Source organism: Myxine glutinosa, chromosome 2 (assembly GCF_964187855.1).
Source record: "Myxine glutinosa chromosome 2, kmMyxGlut1.1, whole genome shotgun sequence".
Lineage (NCBI taxonomy): Eukaryota > Metazoa > Chordata > Myxini > Myxiniformes > Myxinidae > Myxine > Myxine glutinosa.
Genome location: NC_136262.1, coordinates 254,554,213 through 254,578,449, shown reverse-complemented (window position 1 = coordinate 254,578,449; position 24,237 = coordinate 254,554,213). Strand labels below are relative to the sequence as shown.

General features: G+C 43.0%; 1 protein-coding gene across 1 annotated transcript in view; it reads right to left on the bottom strand.

The window, feature by feature from the left end:
• The window catches only part of LOC144890740 (isovaleryl-CoA dehydrogenase, mitochondrial-like), a 54,386-nt gene that overhangs the window by 11,709 nt on the left and 18,440 nt on the right, over positions 1-24,237 (bottom strand). The window contains exons 3-6 of the mRNA XM_078772463.1: positions 19,476-19,527; positions 7,620-7,789; positions 4,955-5,185; positions 4,653-4,749 (exon numbers count right to left, since the gene is read on the bottom strand). Coding sequence (XP_078628589.1) covers positions 4,653-4,749; positions 4,955-5,185; positions 7,620-7,789; positions 19,476-19,527 — 550 coding nt within the window. The remainder of the gene's footprint in view (positions 1-4,652; positions 4,750-4,954; positions 5,186-7,619; positions 7,790-19,475; positions 19,528-24,237) is intronic.

The window sequence follows — 24,237 nt, the reverse complement described above, 5'->3', positions numbered from 1 at the left end:
CACTTACCATAGCAATCACTTTCAGCAAATCATTGAAAGAAATGGTTGTGATCCAAGTCAAATACAAAGAGAATGGCTGTCCTTGAAGCTTGACATCAGCAGAAATCATGGAGAGGAGTCCAATTTCCTAGGTCTATGGAAGACCATTCTGACAGAAAAGGGCCACAAATACCCTAATATACTTCATCTGGTGCAGATCTGCCTTGTGTGCCCAGTGGCCACATCACATATAGAGAGGCAGTTCTCAGTAGTGAAGCGTATTCTTGGGGATTGGAGGCTAAAACTGGGGTTGGGTATGCAGGAACACCTTCTGCGCATCAGCACAGAAGGGCCCGACCCCGACGACTTTGATCCTACACGTAGCATTGCCAGGTGGCATTCTACGAGTGCATTTGGACGTAGGCCTGATACTACACCCCTCTCCCCCAAGGGTGATTGAATTGTAATCATGTATACCTGACTCAAGACTGAGTCAGTATTGAGTAAAGATGATGTCTGATGATGATGATGAAAAAAGTTCAACTCTGTCAAACAAAAGTTAAACTTTGTTACATGGACATGATGACAATGCAGTTCTGACTGAGTTGAGTTGAGTTTTGAGAGAAATCAAATCTGAAACTGTTATTGAGATTCAAATTCTAAAAATACATTATTAAAAAGTTTAAGTTGATTTACTTGTTCTGTCAAACAAAGGCTAAACTTTGTTACATGGCCATGATGACAATGCAGTTCTGAGTTGAGTTGAGTTTTCTGAAACTGTTTATATTCTAAAAATACATTATTAAAAAGTTTAAGTTGATTTACTTGTTCTGTCAGTAACATTTCCCTGCCTGTTTAAGTTACCGACACACTTTGCCTTTGTGCCCACAAGAATAATTCTAGATTGCCTTGGTTCCCCCCAAACCCAAAAGAAAATGCCTTGGTGCCCCCCAAACCCAAAATAAAATGCCTTGGTGCCCCAAAAAATTTGAAGTCATCAAAGGAAAACATTGCTGTGCCCTCCCTACAGAGTAATTCGACCCCTGTATGTATCTGTTTGTGTGAAACATCAATCATGCCCAAACTACTGGGCCAATTGCCACCAAACTTGACAGACCAAATTGGACCTCCTGTTGACCATAGGCTACTTGGTTTTTTTTTTAATGACAATTAATAATGATATCGCTAAATTAAATTCAAAGTTATATTGTGCCGGTTTGTGGGTGTGGCCTTGACAATTACCAATTCTCACCCCTTCACACCTCACGTTTCCATGTTCTGGGTTCTCACAGACTTACGTTTTTCTCCAAACTTAGAAACTATGACTTGAGTTGCGTTGTGTTTCCTGTCTGGGGTGACTTTCTTGCTTTTTTTTTTTTCCCCCAACCGGAGTTGAACCTTTAAAAAAAAATTTTTTCCACCATTTTGTATTCCCCTGTCCAGATTCTTTCATTTGTCTTTTTCATCATTTTTCATTTTTTCATTTCATTAGTTTCCCCTCCGTTTGCAGATGGTGGTTCCCATGTATTATTGGTGTGTGTTCGTGAGGGACTTGCCCTGGCCGGTTCAAGCGAGACTTGGGCCAGGGACTTCCCTCCAGCCAACCCGGTGGGAACACGGGATTTGATGGTTGGTGCTGTTGGAGAAATGGAGGAGTCTCCTTCGGCATTCTCTGGAGGGGGTGAGGGAGGGGGGACTTTGTTCTAACCTTTTCTGCAGTCAGTGCCTCCACCCTCCACAATTTGGCCATGTTTTGGAGGTGGCATTATGCCCTTTTTGGATCGTTTTTTGAAGGCCCATCAGGGTGTGCTGGATGTCCTGGTAGGTGTGTCGCTCCATGTAGGAGTCTCAAAGAGAAGTTAAAGGACAACAAGTTCACAGATTGACACAGCAAAGGCGCCAAATAAATCCATGGACACATTACAGATGACAGGAAGGGAAAGGGATGGTACGATGGGAATGGAAGGTTGATAGATGCAACAACGATCTGTCTCAGAAAACCTCATCTCCTCTTTTAGGAATGTTTTCACCGTAGTGTTTTCAATATTTTGTGCACACCTCCACATTTCCATTAAACTAGAAAGTCCACAGAACACTTTACTCCTGTACTCCATGCAGTCTTGACACAAAATACATGGGTGGGGTTTGCGAGTGGCAAATTTGATTGGTCGAGATGATGTAAAATGCTGTAACATTTTGTCGAAGTACTGCTAAACAAAAGGTTTTTGAAAGTGCCAAAAGGTGTTTGTGTTCGACATTGTTCAAGTATATAATTCAATTAAATTAAAATAAAGATTTTAAAGGTTGTAAAAAAACTTTTGTTGGAAGTTTAGCGCCGTTGATGGAGCATCATTTACACCACCTTATTTGACACATTACATTAGTTCTTCGTGCCTGTTGTTTGTGTCCTTTATGACGTCCTTAAAACAGTAAGTTTCTTGTTTGGAATGATTTTCAATTTTGTTTTACTGTCAGACAGGCAGACAGAGTAAAAAAATAAATAAATGCACGCGTGCCCGAAGGAAGTGGTTCAGTTTGTAATTTTTAATAAGAAATAGGCAAAGCCTAGAAACGAATGAAACCCATTAGAATTACCCTTTAGAACCCATTAGAATTACCCTTTAAACCCCACTATAATTGCCCTTTAAACCTCTATAGAATTCAATATGGTTCTTCCTCATTTTTGACTGATGGATGGACATTGCCAAATATTGAAAGGGCTTCACCACTTAAAAATTGCACGCGTGCCCAAAGGAGGGGGTTCAGTTTGACATTTTAAATATGAAATAGGCAAAGCCGACAAACGAATGAAACCCAATAGAATTACCCTTTAGAATCAATTAGAATTACCGTTTCGAACTCTTTAGAATCAAACATGGTGGGTTAGAAAGTTTCTTCATTTTTGAAGGATGGAAGGAAGGACACAGCCTAATATAGAAGCAGCTTCACCGCTTTAAAATGCCCACTCCTCTCTGTGCATGTGCGATTGCGCCAAATTCAGAGGCAAAGTACTGCTAAACTACAGGTTTGTTTTCCGATTCATGTTCAAAGTAGAACATTAATTTGCAAGCAAGTTGTTCCTCAATCATAAACTGGTGTGGGCAGACAGACGGAGTGTGAACCAATTGCTTAAACCTGCCTTTCTCTTCCTGTGCATGGGGGAATAAGCATTGCATTTCATTCCAAGCTTTCACACATTATATTGTCAAACAAATCAATACAAAGAAAGCAAATGCACTTAGGGCTGATGTAATAGTTTGCCACTTTGAAAACACTTCAGTTGGCAGCGATCTAATCACACAGGTCTGGTCGGATAGATCAGAGGTGACATACTATAAGCTGCCTAGTTTGGATACGGTTCCAAGCACAATGATAAACTGTTATATCGATGAATTATCAGTCCTCAAGAGGAAGTATCAATCCATCCATCTTGTCTGTTACGAGCGCTCTCTTGTGGAAGTTCACGAGTCACGCGTGGTTAAGACCAGTTCCCATAGTAATCTGCGATAAAGCAATAACTTGGATCCAGGGTAGATTCCATCACATGTTCTCCTGTAACCTTGCTAACTTATCCGACTGAGTGTGGCCTCTCCTAGACTGCGGATCATCTTGTGCAAAACTGCCCCATACATCCCCTAGACTCCTAGAGGGAGGATGACAAGAACTGCAGAACCTGACTACAAGGGTCCAAGGTTGACGGAAAACAGTTAACTTCCCGTCATACACCAATAACCCAGATACATGCCACACAAAAGAAGAAAGAAGAAGAAGTGATATTCCCAATGGATGAACTAAAAATCTACGATGACAACGGCACATGCAAAAAACAATTATCTGGATTATAATGAGACTTCTTTGCTTGCGTAAACAAGAGAAAATGGCTTCATTTTTCATTACGAAGAACTACAACGGCACTCTTCGCCATCACGACGTCGGCAGATATGCCTCGGCCACATTGTTACATCATTTTACAAACTTGTACCAAGTTTGATTCAAACCCCTTTCATTGTTCTTAAGTATCACATTTTTACCTGACATGACCTCTGACCTTTGATGCCCAAATCTAATCAGTTCATCTTTTCATCATAATACATACTTGTACCTGGTTTGGTCAAGATCTCATCACTAGTTCACAAGTTAGCGCAGTAACATAATTTTATACCCAATGGGATTGACCTTTGACTTATTGACCCCATAATGTAATCAATTTATCTTTACATCATTATATATACTTGTATCAAGTGGGATTTATTATCAATATATATTATGAATATATAATATATATTATTATTTATTACCAATAATATATTATGTATCAAGCATTGTGGGCAAGGGGGTTAACAAGGGGAGATGCAGAAAATAGGGCAAAATGGAGAAGATTGTCATGGGGCCGCAAGGCTAAGCCCCGCTCTAGCAGGGAAAATGGCCTTAAAATGCCTGTTGTTGTTGTTGTTGTATCAAGTGGGATTTAGCTCCCTTCAGCCATTCTCAAGTCATCGTGGGAACGAAAACCTATCACGGACACATGGATGGACGTACGCATGGACGGACAACCTCAAAACATAATGCCTCTGGCAACTTCATCGGCAGAGGTATACAAAACTAGGATCACCAAGGTAGGCAATAAATTCTTCATAATATACTAAAAATTGGATTATGACAAAGTAACCTACCAGGTACCTTGCAGTCCTCAAACACCAGCTCACACGTATTGGATCCTCGCATCCCCAACTTGTTTAGTTTCGGGGCTGTGCTGAATCCCTTCGTGCCCTGCAAATTGAAACGAGCAAAAATAAAAAAGAGAACGCAAAATCAAGCGTCGCTGTCATTCCTATCCATGCTAAATCCATGCGAAATATGGATGCATGAACATTTGTGGATAACCTCTTCAATATCGTGAAAAGTAAATATGGTGACATGGAAAGAGAAAGAGAGAGACAGCATTTTAAATGCCGTGCTGTTAAGCATCGCCTGCCTTCTCTACGATGAAAGCCGTAATGCCACGAGAGGTGGGCTGCGCCTTGGGGTCCGTCTTGCCATATACGATAATGACGTCGGCATCAGGGCCGTTTGTGATCCAAAACTTGCTGCCATTGAGGACAAAGTGGTCACCCTGATGTTCAGCTCTGAGCCGCATTGACACTACATCCGAGCCGGAATTGGCTTCACTCATGGCCAAAGCTCCGACGTGCTCCCCGGAGATGAGCTGAAAAAATAAGGCCAAGGCAAGTTTAATGATTTCCGACGTACTTTGCTTCTCAAATTCAAAAAAGACAAAGCATTATCCTCAAAACGCCAACAACAACATTATCCTCAACAACAATATATCTGCTACGCTGAACAGTCTACGCTTTGTATCCCATTGATAGGCCGGATCCGCATCCGGATCATAACCAAACTTTAATTGGCTTGTTCTTGTCATCTACCCAACTTGTCCACCAAGTTGTCATAACGAGTCCAGAAACTTCTCTTATCTTCCTCCATCCAAAACCTTGATCTTTTCTACCCCCGTTACTTCAGCCCAGATCCACTTTTTTGAAATACCGACTTCTTTCCTGGAAGTCATAGCAGTGTCCATGTGTTTTTTTTACCTCTCCCAACCCCTCCCCACCTTCCCATGCCTCTTCCCCCCCATAGATCTCCTGATGGCCATGCTCTCCATCTTGTTCTACCGATCCCTTTATCATATTTTATGTTTTATGTCAGTTTGTCTCTTTGTGATCAACTAGGGCATGCCCGTACTATATATATATCTAAAAGTATATCCCCCCCCTCTATTTACATGCAATGGTTTGGTCCAAAGCGAACAGCTTGCGAGTACGGTGACAATCCCCCCCCTCTATTTACATGAAATGGTTTGGTCCAAAGCGAACGGCTTGCGAGTACGGTGACAATCCCCCCCCCCCTCTATTTACATGAAATGGTTTGGTCCATAGCGAACGGCTTGCGAGTACGGTGACAATCCCCCCCCTCTATTTACATGAAATGGTTTGGTCCAAAGCTAACGGCTTGCGGAGTTTGGTAAAGAAATCGCCATATCGTGCACAAATGCGCAGGAAAGCGAAAGAATCGCAAATTAGTTTTAATTAGTTTTAAAACATAGTTTAACGCCCGAGCGAGTTTAACGCAATCGCAAATCGCATCGCAAAGCGAAAGAATCGCAAATTAGTTTTAATTAGTTTTAAAACATAGTTTAACGCCAACATAGCGCCAACATAGTTTGCCGACGGGAAATAAATGAATACGCTCTCAAATGTGCCGTCCGAGGCAGAGTCTGTTCGCCACGTTCGGCACACGTGATAGCTCGCTGCTCTCTGATTGGTTGAATCGTTTTTTGGACATAGCTCGGTAACTACTTCTCCGATTAATTTCAAACCTTGAAAAGGCACATCCTCGGGTCCCCAGCAATATACCTGGCAAGTTTCAAGTATATCGGACCGGTAGTTGTCGAGAAACAGCGGTCGCATACAGACACACACACACACACAGAGATTGCTGGAATTATAGATAGATGTAAGCTCTTACACGAGCCTCGATCTTGTATACAAAAAAAAAAAAAAAAAAAAAAAACAGAATCTGCGTGATCCGATAACAATATTGTGAATTGTACGAGGGACGGCACAGAAGCTATTTTATTTCTCATGAAATGCATCTTGAAATAATTATAGCAGGTAAAAGTAATGCATCCTTGCCAAATACCTGGTTATTTATTTTCACATAGTCCCAATCACAACTTGAATGGCACTCGGTTGAGCGCATATATCTGCTACGCTGAACAGTTTACACGATGTATCCGGCCTATCCCATCGATAGGCCGGATCAGCACCAAACTATAATTGGCTTGTTCTTGTCATCTACCCAACTCGTCCACCAAGTTGTCATAACGTGTCGAGAACCTTTTGAAATACCATGCTGTATATCGTATTTGGCTGCATCTCTCAATGGTGAAGAACCATTTTAAAAATTCTCTCATCCAGATCCGGATTGGCATCTTCACCAAAAGCGAATCAATTCTTCCTTGTCACACACCCAACCTGTCCACCAAGTTCCGTCCGAATCCATCCATAACTTTTTGAGATAACATGCAATATTGTTTTAGCCCTATTAATCATTGATGAAGAATCGCTTAAAAATTCTCTGATCTGGATCCGGAAGTTCGCCACAATCAAATCAATTCGGCCTTGTCACACACCCAACCTGTCCACCAAGTTTCATCAAAGTCTGTCCAACACTCAGATATCCTGTTCACAGACAAACAGACAGACAGGCGTGCAAGCATAACCTCAGTCCACCTTTGGTGCCGGAGGTAATAAGCCATACCCCATGCTAGAGGCTTAAAAAACCCAAAAGCGATCTCATTTTATACTCGTAGACATGTAAGACAGGAAGTAGGGACTGTTCATAGTCGTTGAGCACCTCTCCCAGATCAGACACTTCAGCCATTTCGTGTCTGAAACATCGGAATGCTGCTCCAAGCCATTGCTCTCAGATAAAATTGAGTTTATCGAGTTCCTTTGGTGTTTACTCTTTTGCGATCTCTGCATTATTTTAAAACCTCTCCTAATATTAATAAAAAGTGTTTCACATCTTCAGATACAACAGTACCACCGGAAAAGAAAACATACAGCGGACAATGGTACCTTGGGCAGGTATTTTTCCTTCTGCGCTTTGGTACTGTTCCGGACAATCTGATTCACACAAAGGTTTGAGTGTGCCCCGTAGCTCAGGCCCACAGCAGCGGATGCCCTGGAAATCTCTTCCATGCATATTATGTGGTCCAGATATCCACCACCACAACCCCCAAACTCCACTGTAGAACAAAAAAAACCATACACAGTGTCACAGGTAACATGTGGTGAGAGGAAATAAAGTAAATTACAAGATATCGGATTCAATGGGATAATCACAATCTAAGCATCAGGTTGGCCTGTCCCATCCCCATGTACCTATCCTCCAGCACCTAGCTCATGAAGCGGGAACTCTAGACTCAAATCCCGTATCCTAAGTTGATGAACACGGATACATTTGTAATTCATGTAAATGGACACTGGTCTCCCAATGTCCCTGTCCTGCTCACGACTTGTTTACAAGTCTCTCCATAAGTTTTAGATCACTTAGTAGTGTAATGACATTGCCAGAGCTCGAGTTACATCCAATCACAAAAATATGTATCAGGCGCCCTCCCTTTGATAACCTCACTTTGCAATTCCAACATCAGCGATATCAATTTATCCATTCATTTCATTCATTCTTGTCGGACACAAATTAGTTTCCATTTCACTCCTTCAAGAGACGGTTCAATGAAGCATGCGGAGAAGCGATAGTAAAGCATCTTTTCATTTATCGCTTGAAAAGCGAATCTTCCCAAGATGACATGAGAGTTTTCCACAAGAGATGCAATAAATATCTGTGCCCCGAGTTATGGCAAATGTTCACACAAATATAAATGGTCTTTGTCTTCAAAAAGCTCGTTGTACTTTGTGACATCCATCTTTACTGCACGCTCATTTTCCTCGCCCGACAAAGGCACAGGATGACTTAAGTTTGAATCTGTTAGAACTCCATCTTCACAGCAAAAGGTCATGCCCTTAATCTCTTCAATATTTCATGACTGAACTTCTCCTTCTCCTCCTCCCCTGTTTCTACACCTTCCTCTTCTTCCTCAAATTTAAGTGTCGAGTAAAGACATTTCTTACACCACTCTACGAGATGGTCTCAAACAAAGCCTGGATTTGTATTTAACCGAATAAAGTGAAATAATTAATAAGTTAAATAATAAAGTTAAATAAGACATTAATTTGAGAATGTCACAACACCTTCAAAGACGCATATTTGTAGATGGATGCTCTCTACCTTGGACAGCAGTGTTAGACAGTTAATTTTGACCAATCCCATGTTTCTCACAAAGTCCGAAACACAAATATATGTGTATATATTACTATCAGTGCTGGGCCCATGAGGAAATTTGAATGTAACAGATTAGGAAAAAAAAAAATCTGCAGATTATGCGACCGATTCCGATTATAAAGTACTTGTATAATGACGTCATTGCACACACATGAAGTGTATAGCGATTGTCGGATGACGTTATTGAGTGGCTGTGCATCGATACATTTAAAATCCCTCTCTCATCGAATGGTGTACTGTATCAAACAGCACCATATTCTGTCATTTTTAAACGAATGCTGAGCCACCGTGTGCTCATTTGATAAGGTATTGAGGTTATAAAATTTAATGTTTCATCTTTGGCTCGTCATTTGAACAGCAATTTTTAAACAAAATGCAGTAGAGCATCCCCAGGTTATAAAGGGATTCTGTTCCGAACAATCGTTCATACGTTAAGTAAATTGAATGGCCGTCGACCACAACTCCCTGGTCAAGTACACCTTTATGTCATACATAATATACATATCTACGATAATAAAAGGCAGTGTCCATCCATCCGTCTGTCTGTCTCCTCCATAACTCCAAAACCATGAAACCTAGCGGCCCCAAACTTTGCATGCATACACCTGCACCTCCAACAGATTACAAGGATGAAAACTGGGTGTTTGGGTGTGTTATAACATCTTTTGAAAATGATTAACGAGGTGCTCATAAGAAAAAAAACCCGATGTGGTGGTTTACCAATATGGTGGCCCGCTATCTTGGTCAGCCCACTGCACCTCGCTGGGTTCTTAAGCCGCCATTTTTGTTTCAGCCTACTCAAACGTGCCATGGAATCACAAAAATCGTTGCCTTGGAAACATGATCGATTATCATTACATAATTGAAGTATATCATCAAAATCTGGATTCGGCTATGAGGATTGGATGCTGCAGACTAAATAATGTCCAAATCTGGAGTGAAAATCTGACAAAATTGACCATATCTTGCGATTTTATATCTAAGTGTATATATGCATTTATTTAAGCGAGGTTGAGATTCTCATTCTGGTGTAAGTTTTTTTTTTTTTTTTTTTTTACTTTGTCAGGTAAAACGCATCTCGCTATACAAGATCGGTGCCGGTGATCGATATATGGTGGTATTATACACTACATGATCAAAAGTACACGGACACCCGATCATCTCATTCCAAAATCATGGGCATTAATATGGAGTTGGTTCCCCCTTTGTTTGCTATAACAGCCTCCACTCTTCTGGGAAGGCATTCCACCAGATGTTGGAACATTGCTGCGGGGATTTGCTTCCATTCAGCCACAAGAGCATTAGTGAGGTCAGGCACTGATGATGGGCAATTAGGCCTGGCTCGCAGTCGGCGTTCCAATTCATCCCAAAGGTGTTCGATGGGGTTGAGGTCAGGGCTCTGTATCAAGTTCTTCCACACCAATCTCGACAAACCATTTCTGTATGGACCTCCCTTTGTGCATGGGGGCATTGCCATGCTGAAACAGGAAAGGGCCTTCCCCAAACTGATGCCACTAAGTTGGAAGCACACAATCGTCTAAAACTCTAGATTGTCATTGTATGCTGTAGCGTTAAGATTTCCCTTCACTGGAACTAAGGGGCCGAGCCCGAACCATGAAAAACAGCCCCAGACCATTTTTCCTCCTCCACCAAACTTTACAGTTTACACTATGCATTTGGGCAGGTAGCGTTCTCATGGCATCCGCCAAACCCAGATTCGTCCGTCAGATTGCCAGATGGTGAAGTGCGATTCATCACTCCAGATAACGCGTTTCCACTGTTCCAGAGTCCAATGGCGGCGAGCTTTACACCACTCCAACCGATGTTTGGCATTGTGCATGGTGATCTTAGGCTTGTGTGTGGCTGCTCGGCCATGGAAACCCATTTCATGAAGCCCCCAACGAACAGTTGTTGCGCTGATGTTGCTTCCAGAGGCAGTTTGTAACTCCGTAGTGGGTGTTGCAACCGAGGACAGAGGATTTTTATGCGCCAAAGCACTCGGCGGTCCCATTCTGTGAGCTTGTGTGGCCTACCACTTCGCGGTTGAGCTGTTGTTGCTCCTAGACGTTTCCACTTCACAATAACAGCACTTACAGTTGACCGGGGCAGCTCCAACAGGGCAGAAATTTGACGAACTGACTGATTGGAAAGGTGGCATCCTATGACGGTGCCACATTGAAAGTCACTGAGCTCTTCAGTCTGGCCCATTCCACTGCCAATGTTTGTCCATGGAGATTGCATGGCTGTGTGCTTGATTATATATACCTGTCAGCAATGGGTGTGGCTAAAACAGCCAAATCCACTAATTATAAGGCGTGCCTGTATACTTTTGGTCATGCAGTGTATATAGTCGGTGTGTGAGAAAACAATCCCCTAAACTGTGTCGATCGCCAAAATGGACTTGTAATGGATGGTTGATTGATGTAATGCTTGACGAAATGGATAGTTGCCTACGCGGCGTTGGTGGTTCGGTTATGATTTTCTTTTTTATCATTTAGCTTTGTCAGGTAAAACACATCTCGCTATACGAGAGTGGTGCCGGTGTAGATATACGGCTATAGGCATCTCAATATACGAGATTGGTGCGTGTGTTAGTGTTACAATGTGTGTGTGTGTGTGTTACTGTGTGTCTTACTGAGTGTGTGTGTTACTGTGTGTCTTACTGAGTGTGTGTGTGTGTGTGTGTGTGTGTGTGTGTGTGTGTGTGTGTGTGTGTGTGTGTGTGTGTGTGTGTGTGTGTGTGTGTGTGTGTGTGTGTGTGTGTTGCTGAAACTGAACGAAACTGTCAGCAAAAGAACGTCATTGTTTTACACGAACGGTTTATTAAATTGCATAAGCACAGCCTGGTACTTCGTAAGCAGTTTGTGAGTGTAACTTCCATGGGATGGGGTGTTACTCCACTGCATCAGACTCCACTGTACCTGCGATATATTTTTTAAATTCCCTCAAGATGGACAGAGATTGCGTAGATCAATATATCATATTCCCGCCAGGAAGCAATTCATTGTTACCCGGCAAGGCTGGGTACTTTTGCTAGTATATATATATAATATATATATAAATATATATATAAATATATAAATATATATATATATATATATATATAAATATATATTAAAATATATTAAAAAAAAAAAAAAAAAAAAAAAAAAATATAGTTACGGATCTCAGGGGTCGGCGCTCCCCTTGTCAAGGGGGGGGGGGTTAATCCCCTTGTCATTTTAGCTGGCCGTCCTGAGTCCTGGGAAGCTATAACGTCCTTCCCGGCATGGCGTTAGGTAGGGTTTGCTAGGCCTAGGGGTTCGCTGCTACCTAAGTACTAATGCCCGCCGGAAACGAGGGAATAACTCCCGCTCAAACCACGGATATGATGGATAATGCCGAGCGGTTAGCAATCCGCGATCCGAGCTATTAACCAAGAGACTAAACCCGATTCTAGCGGTTCCGAATCGTGCCACGTTTACCCAATGAAAGAAAGGACGGATGCGATCGGATTAGGGAAAACCAAGAAACAACAACATGCATTTTAAGGCAATTTTCCCTGCTAGAGCGGGGGTTAGCCTTGCGGTCCCCATGACAATCTTCTCCATTTTGCCCTATTTTCTGCATCTCTCCTTGTTAACCCCCTTGCCCGCATTTCTTCTTCCACCATCTTTAGCCAAGTCTTTCTCGGTCTTCCCCGTCCTCTACTTCCTTCTACATTAACTTCCATCACTCTTCTCAACCAGTCACTTTCATCCTTCCTCAATACATGACCAAACCATCTCAACCTGTTCCTCTTCACAGCATCAATCACAGGCAATATTCCCATCATCTTTCGCAATTCATCATTTGTCCTCCTCTCTCTCAACGATACTCCGCACATCCATCGAACCATTCGCATTTCCACCCTTTCCAGCCTTCGTTGCTGCTCTACGTTCATTACCCATGTCTCGCTCCCATAAATCATAACACTTCTCACACATGCAGCATACACCTTTCCCTTCAGCTTCAGCGACACTCTCCTCCTCATCAGCACGCCACTCAGTTCCCGAAACTTCTTCCATGCACATCTCACTCGAGCAACCGTTGCCGAGTCTGATCCACCTTCTCCATTCAGCATGTCTCCGAGGTAGCAAAATGTTTTCACACCTTCCAGCTTCACGCCATCTCCAAGATCCAACTCAACATTTCCTCCATCTGCAGCTCCCTCTGCGCACACCTTACATTTGAATGTAGCTGCCACACTGGTTAATGACCCTCTCAGACCACTACATTTTTGATGAACCCACTCAGCGCACATTGTACACTGAATGGAGTTCACTCCGACACCCTTCCTGCACACAGCACACGGCCACTTCCCAGTTCTTTCCACCTCACCACATGCTTTACCACTTGCCATCACCTTTGTCTTTCCGATATTCACCTTCAGACCTTTTGTCTCCATACATTCCTTCCACTTGTTCATCTTTTCCTTCAGTCCATCCATACTTTTCGCAATCAACACCAGAAAACCAAGAAAGAACAAGGTAATTTATTACCAATATACAGGAGGAAAGAGGAAACAAAAGGATGTACAGGAAGAAGAAGAAGAAGAAGGAGGAGGACACAGGGCAGTCTTATTTCAGTCTTAACTTATGACCCCATACAAACATACACACTCACACGGGGATTGTAGCTGGTAGGGTGGAAGGTCCAGGTGGATGGCCCAGGCGATGGTGTCGAGGCGATGGTGTCCAGGCTCCGGTCCCGCGGGAGAAACCCGGCAGGCAGCTCCGCACGTAGTTGGAACGCAACCGGACCTTACATATGGCGGGGGGGGGGGGGGGGGGGGGGGGGTGCGGGGGTAAGGGTCGTGTCCTTTGTACGTAATAAACGTATGGTCGTGTGTAATAATGTACGTAATAAAGTTCTCTACTCAGCGCCAGCGAGTGAGTCCTCCTTTGCCAATGTGCGCTCCGTATAGGCTTTCGCAATGCACTCAGCGCTCTCTCATCAAGTCCACCAAAGGAAGAAGTCCGTGCAAGTCCGTTACAATGCACGCTCTCACCAGTCCTCTTAAATGAGCGCCGCTGAATAAGTCCTGTGAAAGGGCTTTGCGCTCGCGCTTATATAACGTGCGCCAAGATCACTCTGCCAGCCAAAAAGCCACGCCCGTCGGTGATCTTGCCTCAGCCTTGGTTGGCTGGTGAAGGCTTACCGGCCACGCCTTTGACGGCTGGATGACAGGCCACACCTTGTTCTCGGCGTTCCGCCCCCTTTTTCCTCGGGCCGACCACATGGCTAATGGCGTCGTTTGAACGAGCGCGAAGGCAGCGAACGCTGCTGGCAAGGCACGTAATGGCGGCGCTTGGAGAGGGAGGTCCCAAAATGGATGAAATGAAATGGGACCTTCTCCTTATTTGATTGACACAACGCAGATTCAACTATTGGAAACACGGCCTTAACTAAAACACATAATAATGAAATAACTGGAATTTCTAAGGTGGCCTAACTAAGGGGGCTACCTTTAACCTTTAATGTCATATTTACAAGTGATTATTTATTTACAAAAGTGTGGGTTCTAAAACCGCAACAATATATATATATATATATATATATATATATATATATATGGCGTGGGCAATAATGGAAAACCTATATCAGGATAATGGACCTCATTATCACGATTATTGCGATAATATCGTGATTATATAAATAATGTGATTAGCACCTTGAGAACGATGTAGCATACAATAACAATCCACATAAAAACAAACTGAATAGTCATCGAGTTATGTGTGTTCACACTCTTTATTTCATAATTCTGTTGCAATTTGTTTAAAGTCAAACCTCATTTTACCTGGACGAAATCCCTTTCTCTGTTTGCCGAGTGACTGGACGAGCAGTTTGCAAAGCAGTCGATACGGAACGTCTGGCTTGGCAAGCGACAGCAAGCTGCTTGCAGACGGAACACACCAAGCAAGCTGCTTGCTAATTGGGACATTTATGAAGGTTATACATATATATATATATATATATATATATATATATATATATATATATATATATATATATATATATATATATATATACAGTCATCCCTCGCTATATCGCGGTTCACTTTTCGCGGATTCGGTACATCGCGGTTTTTTCTCGCTAGTATATGTAAAATTATATCGCGGATTTTTCGCTATATCGCGGGATTTTGCGGTATAAATGTATTTTTATATACTATTATTTTAAATATTTTTGTGGTAAAATAAGCATTTTCTAGCCTAAAAAATTAAAAAACGTAAAGAAATAAGAAAAATACAGTATTTAAAACATATTACAAGAAATAAAATACTGTACATAGTGTACAGTAGAAGGGTAGACAAAGAGTCGTGCGTATGGAAAACGCCAGTACATTCATCATCGTCATCACCTTCATCGTCATCAGTACTGCACAGCTAATTCATCATCATCTTCATCACGCAAGTTGTAGTATTGAAGAGCCGGGGCTCTTGCTTGATACGGACGAAATGACGGGCAAGACACAAACTCGTCCGAGAAGATATTTATTCTCAAAACCAACTCGGGAACACTGAAAAGCCCATTTATCGGGCTGCATTATAAAGCACAACCAGAAACCGAAAGCCACGCCTCTCAAGCGTGGCGTGCTTCGGTGAATCGGTGGTCACGTGATCAACAGGTGTAGCTGATTATACCCGCAAAGCGCGGCACGCTTTAGCGGTCACGTGACCAGCCACTCTCGCGCCGGGAATCCCCGCCGGTGACGTCACCGGCTGGAGCAAGGAGATTCTGATGCTGGTCTTGCTTGGGGAACCCATGGGTAGCTACAGTATCTTCAATGGTGAGTACCCATTAGAATTTTATATGTTGTTAAAATTACGTATGTTTAAGAGTGTAAAAAGTGTTTAAGAGTATAGGAAGTGTTTATAAGAGTATGGGAAAGGTTAATAAGAGTGTGGGGAGTTCATAATGCTTTAAAATATATATTAAAAAAAAAAAAAAAAATGGTCGCTACTTCGTGGATTTTCGGTTATCGCGGGGGGTTCTGGAACGTAACCCCCGCGATAAACGAGGGTTCACTGTATATATATATATATATATATATATATATATATATATATACATATATATATATATATATTTTTGTGGATCTCCCGAAGCCCGTCCACGTTACAAAGGGGGGGTTAAACCCCTTTTTCCCCCTTGGGTCTTCGTGGCCACGATCGCCACTTCCGCAGGGAACGTGGAAAAGGGTATCGGGTCGACGCCGCACGTACCTTTGACCCACACTGCCGCGAAAACGGGGACCGGACCTCGCACAAGCCACGCTAATCGAGTACGCCCGAGCGGTGCGCGCATCACGTGACTTGTGCCTTTACTTTTATGGAACCCGATTCGAGCGGTTCTATTCGTACTATGCTAGGCCAATGGATGGAAGGGACGGGAACGGTCAAATAAGAGGAAGAACACGATTTATTATTTATGTACAGGACGAAGAGACACAGAGCAGGCACTTAAGCAATGTTAACTTATTCCCAGACAAAGGGCCCACTCACTCACACGGGGAAATGGAGGAAGAAAGTTCGCGCGCCAAACGCGCCTTGCCGTCGGTCGCTCCCGGACAGCTCGCCCGGCGTGGCCCTCTGGCGGTCACGGCACGTATGCAGGGAAATGCAGGCAGGAGATCACGCGTCTGTGGCCCGGAATGGGTCGTCTTCTCAAGCGCGATTAATACAGCGCAGAGCGCAGGGCACGGGGCATTCGTGTACAACGAGGCTATTGCAAACAGTTTGAGCAGTTACAAGCACTCCGACTCGTTCTCTCTGATACCCCGATTCTGACTCGATGCATCGACCTCGTGCGCTGCGCAGCTGAACTGAGGCGGGGGGCCCGGAGCAAGATTTTATGGCTCCGCCCCGGCCTTACTCGAATGTTCCATGCTCTGCCTCCCGTTGCCGTGGTTAGCCACTCCCCTCGAGCTCTGATTGGCGGCTCGTTGCTTACCAGCCACTCCCTCCTGCAGCTCCTCCCTTCGGCCTTGCCAGACTTGTTCAGGCCGAGCACGTGGCATTCCAGCGCAAAAGAACACGTAAGCTCACTGGCCTGCTCAACGCAAAACTAACACAGGAAAGGAGACTACGCTTACATTTACGAACAAATAACTGAACTACCGCGAGGTTTCATGTTGTGGTGCGTCTACCTACGAGGGGGGGTCATCCTTTATTCTCAAAACCACAACAATATATATATATATATATATATATATATATATATATATATATGACTATCTTCACTCTTCAGACATTTAAAATTACACATTTGGTGCTGAACTTCACAAATAATAAATGCCAAGTTATCCCATGTTGTGCCAAAAAATTAATAAACAAATAAAGGAAACACAACACAATCTTTCCAACTCTGTTCGGTCCAACGAGAATGGTGAGAGGGAAGAACGACATTACCTGCTTGTCCCTGTCCTCAGTGCCAAAACTGCACACACAGAGTACACTCACCTTCTCGATCTTTGGCATGATGTTGCCTTGAGTGCTTAACTTCGCGCACAGACAAAGCGAACGCAAACGGATCAGCGATTTTGACATCGGCAGCAGCTTTAGCACCTTGATTAAATGGTTGTTTTTTTGGACGTTTATTGTTTAATGATATACCATTTAAATTGGAGAATATCCATTCCATATTATATCACCTGCGTTATTGTATAGAGCTGCGTTTTACATGGGTATATCTTTTGAAAGAAACTAGCACAATAACTGCTCCAAGCAGCCAATACACCATCAATATCCAGGTTCAAGGTGTGTTTTACTGACTGCACATGCGCAGCAGCTATTGTGATAGTTAACTTCCATTATCGTTTTCACGATAGTAAATCTAAAGCATGATTATTGTGCCATCGCGATTATCACCCAGCACCAATTTATACCTATATATATTATATACATATAAATATACATTTCCTATAGAAAGTCTACACCCCCTTTCACAATTTTCACCTTTTGTTGCCTTGTCGACTGGAATTAAATTGCATTAAATCAGACGTATTCCACCTTTATTTATACATCGTAACCCACAACTTCCAAGTGAAAAACAAATTCTACAAATTTCAGAAAATCAATTAAAAATACAAAACTAGAATATCTTGGTTGGATAAGTGTCCACCCCCCTTATAATAGCAATTGTAAATGAGCTCAGGTGTAACCAATTACAATAAAAATTCATACACCAAGTTAATTCACCTCCCCCTGTGTTAAATTGTAGCGATTCTGATTATTTCAGAATAGAACTTCTATTCTATTTCAGAGTGCATACCTCTGCTGGCTTGAACAGTTTACGTTTTGCATCCCACTGATTACACTCAAAGGCCGGATCTGGAACCGGACCTGAACCAAAATCTAACCGGCTTGTTCTTGTCACCTAACCAACTCATTCACAAAGTTTAGTCATAACTTGTCCATAACTTTTTAAAATATCATGTTATAGATCACTTTTTGCCCGATACCTCAATGGTGAAGAATCACTTTAAAATTAAATAATTCTCGTATCCAAATCCAAATTCAGATCTTCACCAAAAATCGAATCTATTTGTCCTTGTTACACACACAACCTCTCCACCAAGTTTCATCCAATTCCATCCATAACTTTTGAGACATCGTACTATTTTTGGTTTTAGCTCTATCTCCGAATGGTGAAGAATCATAAATAAATAAAAAATTATACTAGCCGGATCCGGATCTGAATCTTCACCAAAATCTAATAATTTCGTTCTTGTCATACATACCCAACCTCTCCACCAAATTTGTCCGAATCAGTCCACAACTCAGATATCCTATTCACAGTCAAGCAAACAGACAGAGACAGACAGACAGACAGGGGTGAAAACATAACCTCCATCCACCTTCGGTGGTGGAGGTAATCAGCTCTTCCTGTAGGTTTCCTCTGCTGGGTAGTGCATTTCACAGAAAACTCAACCATGAGCACCAATAAGCTTGCAAAAGACCTCTGGGATGAAGTTATGGAAAGGCACAGATCAGGGGATACTACACGGGAGTGGCTAAGGAACAAAAACGATAAATGTCCTTGAGTGGCCCAGTCAGAGCTCCGACACACATTTCACCACCTTATTTAACACATTTCATTCGTTATTTGTGCCTATTTTTTTCTGTCCTTTGTGACATCCCTAAAAACAGTAAGTTTCCTATTTGGAATGATTTTCAATTTTCAACTGTGTATGGCCGTCAGAGGTAGACAGAATAATACAATTACCTTTATTAGTTCTCTGTGTGCATGGGACGATATTCCGTACAATTTGCCAAATTCAGAGCAAAGTACTGTAAAACTACATGTTCGTTTTCCGATTCATGTTCAAAATATAACATTCAATTGAAATCAAGTCGTTCCTCGATCGTAGACTGTCTGTGGACAGACAGACCGACACAGATAAAGGAAACGAATTGCTTAACTATGCTTTGCGCTTCACGCACGTGGGGTAATACACTTCCATTTGGGAAACAGAGGCATAAAGAATTAGAAAGGATAACAGTCTGAAATCAAAGCCAAAATGAAGAAGAATCTTCATTGTGAAAAACACCAAGACATCTAACCTGGTGCGGTAATCCCCAATACCCCGAGCTTGGCGAGTTCCTTCCAGAAATCCTGGAAACAGACAGTGACACGTCCATGGAGTGTACAATGTGGATCTGTTCTGCTTACACAATCAGGAATAGCAGCACCAACAAGAAGAGAAGAAATTCAGTTTTTTTATCCACATAAAAATGGGAAAATAATCATTAAAACGTCCAGGTTACAGATTGGTTTATCCAGACATGAATCAAATACTTTTATCTGAAATTGTGAATGAAAGCACAAGAGAAAACAACCTTCATGTTTCTGTAAACAAATCACTTTCCAGATGTTATAAACTCTCAGATTCAAATATCGTTTCCAGTTTTCAAAAATTACACCCTCGGTCTTGCTTCCCCATTCAATATATATATATATATATATTTTTTTTTTAATGTAGAAGGTTCCAGGCACAGACTATGTCGTCCTCATCGATGCCAGGCCAAATAAAAGAGCTGCATTGATAGAGAAAAGTAAAGAAGGAGAGAATAGTCTAAGAGTTTTTGAGAAAGCAGAGAATAGTCAGGTTCACTATGTTTTTTCGTTCAAAATTTAGGTAGATTAGCAAAACTATACATTTTTGGAATATTCAGAGCATGAGGAATCCAAAAATTAATGTTTACATTTGCGTAGACACCTTTGCGAAAATGACACTCAGGACAGTGATGAAGATCTGTAAAAGCATATTCCTGAACAGTATAGACCTCGTAGATCCTGTGTATAGGACTTATAGTTCAATCTGATACTACCTATAACTTCCTACAACAACCTATAACTTCAAAGGACTTGCAATATCATGTATTATGTAATACAGTTATATCACAAATATAAAGACAATGGTTTTCAATTACCTTTGTTTGTTGCTTTTCTATAAACCTGAGCACTATTTTGAGGCCTTTATTGGATTCCTTGACCCAGAAAACATAGGATTAGCATATTTAATTAAGTCTCTAGGTTGACTAGAAGCCGAGATCGCGCAAAATATGTATTTTATGGCGGCCATTTTCAAAATCCAAAATGGCGGCCATGCAGGTGTCTGTGCAAATGCAAACTGATTTTCAGATTCTCCATGCTCTGAAGATTCCAAAAATGTACAGGTTTGCTAATCCCAAAATTTTGAAAGAAATTATATTTGTTAACATAGTGAACCTGACTATCTTCATCACTGTCCTGAGTGTCATTTTCGCAAAGGTGTCTACGCAAATGTAAACATTAATTTTTGGATCCTCATGCTCTGAATATTCCAAAAATGTATAGTTTTGCTAATCTACCAAAATTTTGAACGAAATTATATTTGTTAACATAGTGAACCTGACTAGAATCTGCTTTTTGAAAAGAGGAAGACCATAAGTGTTAGGAAAGACATGTGAAGGTAAAGAGTTCCAGAGTTTGGCAGTGGAGGGGAAGAAACAAACATCATAACGGCCCACCCTTGAGTTGCCAATGGCCACACAATAATCATGAGATGTAGTGGCTTGTCGAGTAATCCGTGGTCTCGCTAATGGTGGAGGCACACAAGCAGCAAGTTATTGGGAGCAAAAACCGAAGTAATATCTGTAGAAAAGAGAAAGAGCCAACTTTGTGACGTAATTTGAGCGGGTCAAGTTTTGAGGTCTGATTGGGAGAGTTGATAAGTCGAATCACTTTTAATTCAATTCTGTCCAGTAAGCATGTGGCACTAGTACCTCCCCAGATGTGAGAGCAGCTCTCTATACAAGGACAAATCAAACCTTTATAGAGTTGAAGCAACTGTTGAGAGGAGAAGAATCTGTGACATCTGAACAGGACTCCGTTTCTTCAAGGCAGATTTAGCTATTTGTGTAATGTGTGGATTCCAGGATAGATTTGAAGTTAGGGTAATACCTAGTAGGTGTTTTTTTTTTTTTTATATACTGAATCGAGGCTCGTGAAAGAGCTAACATTTATTTCACAAACAAATCAACCAGACAAACAAAATATACAAAAAGAGGGAGCGGAAGACAAGATAGGGAGAGAAGGGGAAGCACACAACAACAACATTTGAGAGCAGGGAGAGTGTGGGAGGGAGAGGGCTTGGGGGCAGGAAGCGTGGGAAGGGGGTGGGAGAAGTATAAAACACAAGGGGACCGAAATTAGCGGGGGTAGGAAAGATCAAAGTTTTGGATGGGGGAGGATAAGAGATGGTGGTGAACAGCTGTTTTAAAGACCTGGAGGGTGGAGTGGGATTGAAGAGAGTGAGGGAGTTTGTTCCAGAGGCGGGAGAAAAGAGGAATGAAGGAGTGAAGGTGAGCAGAAAGTCTTGATTTTGGCAGTTTAACCATAAGAGGGTTGCAGGCAGATCTTGTGCGACCTGTAGGAATATTTGGGGGACAGAGCCCAGAGAGGGCTGGGGGGGCAAGGCCAGAGAGGAGTCGGTAGAAGACGGAAAGACCACCAACCTGCCTGCGGTGAGTGAGTGAAAGGCCCTTGGAGTTAGCTTCATCGCGGGAGATTCCAATGATTCTGAACGCTTTGGTTTCAACAGCGTGAAGACGGGCTAGGTGTGAGGCAGGAGCACCAGACCAGAGGGCAGAGCAGTATTCCATAGAGCTGCGGATGAAAGCCTTGTATGTGGTGAGGAGCTCAGGTGTGCCAAGGAAGGACTTCGCACGACGGAGGATGCCCAGTCGGCGACTGGCTTTGGAGGCCAGATTTGAAATGTGGTTTTCCCAGGAAAGATCATGGCAAATAGTGAGACCCAAAAGCTTGAGTGACAGAACTTCTTGGAGAGGATTATTCAGAAAGTGGATGGGAGGGTTTTCCAGTCGGTCTTTTCGGAGAGACATCGTAAGAGTGTGAGATTTATCAGGATTGAAAGACATGTTCCATTTGTTTGCCCAGTCTGTGATTTTGTCCAGGTCTGCAGAGAGTGAGGAGGCTGCAGACTGCCGATCTGAGGGATGAGGAATGGAGCGACAGAGAGTAGAGTCGTCAGCAAAGAGATAGAGAGGATTTTCAAGAGAGTCAGAGAGATCATTGATGAAGACCAGAAAAAGCACAGGGCCCAGAACACTACCTTGGGGAACTCCAGCCTGAACAGGAAGAGGAGATGAGAGAAACCCATTCAGGGCCACACGTTGACTACGACCAGAGAGGAAGTCCGCCAGCCATGCGTGGAGATTTCCATGGATACCAAAGGAGGAGAGTTTGGTGAGCAGAGCAGGGTGCCAGACCGTATCGAAGGCACGTGAAATGTCAAGGGAGACGGCTCTAATTTCCTGTTTGGCGTTGAGGACCTCCATCCATTGTTGAGAAAGCAGAAGCAGCATGTCCAGAGTAGAGTGACCAGGTCTGAAACCAAATTGATGATCAGAGATCAAGCCATTGGAGAAGAGGAAAGATTTCATATCTGAAGCAATGATGGATTCCATGACTTTGCTGATAATTGGGAGAAGGCTGATTGGTCTGTAGTTGCTGGGATCTGTTTTTGCACCTTTTTTGTGCAAAGCGGTGATGTTGGCTGATTTCCAAGCAGATGGCAGATGACCTTGAGCAAAAGAGAGGGTGAAGAGAACAGAAAGAGGGAGTGAAAGAGCGGAAGGACATGATTTTAGGACCCGTGGGCTGATGCCGTCAGGACCAGTTGCAGAATCAGAGTCGAGGGTTGACAGAAACTTTTCCACCTTGTCAGGAGGAAAGGACACAGAGTCCAGGAGCAGCTGGGTACGACTGGGTACGGTGGGTACAGAGAGGGATGGGTTTGGGACACAAGATTTCGAGGCAAACACAGAGTTGAGGCATTCAGCTTTTCACGTGCGGAGTCAGCCGTTAAGCCGTTTGAGGTGAGGGAGGGGATGGAGGGGGAACAAACACCAGAAACAGATTTGACCAGATGCCACCAGGATTTGGAAGAGGGAGACAGATAAGAGAGTTCGGTCTTGAGAATGGTGAGATATTGTTTCCTGGCTCTCCTGAGGGTGGACACACACTTGTTTCGGGCTTTGTGAAAGGAAATGAGATTTCCTTCCGTTGGATTTGCTTTCCAGGAGACGAAAGCAAGTTGTTTCAGGGCAACAGCCTCACCACAAGATTCCGTGTACCATGGACGGGAGGAAGGGTATGACAACTGAAGACGAGATGGTATAAATCTGTGCATGAGAGAGAGAGCAATTTACTTTGAAAGAATTCCCAGGATGAGTTGATGTCAGAGGCGGTAGAGATGGGAGACCAGTCCAGATGATTGATGGCTGCTTGAAGACCGTGCCAGTTGGCCTGAGTGAAATGCCAGACTCGTCGACGCTGAGGAGGCTCTCTGAGAATGGTCAGAGAGATGTCCACTTTGACAAGCACATGATCAGATGAGCCGATTGGAGCAGAAGAAGAGCAGCAGACATTTTCAGGGAACTTTGTCATAACCAAATCCAGAAGAGAAGATGCTCCGTTGACTGAGATCAGGGTCGGGAAATTGACAGATTGTGTCAATCCCAGTGAGTCGCAGAAGTCCTTTGCTGAAGAGCCATGGCTGGTGAGAGAGGTACCCACACCCAGCCAACTGGCATGGTGACAATTGAAATCACCACATATGAGGAAGAGAGAGTTGGGATGGGTCGATAGAAGTTGGTCCATATTATCAGACAGCGAGATGTAGATGGAGTCATCGCTGTTTGGTGGACGGTACAACACACATATGAACAAAAGGTGGGAGCGAAGGGGAAGCCGTAGCCAAAGGTATTCCTGGGGGTGAGGTGGAGAGAGGGCAGTGGAGGGCGAGTGAGGAAGAGAGTT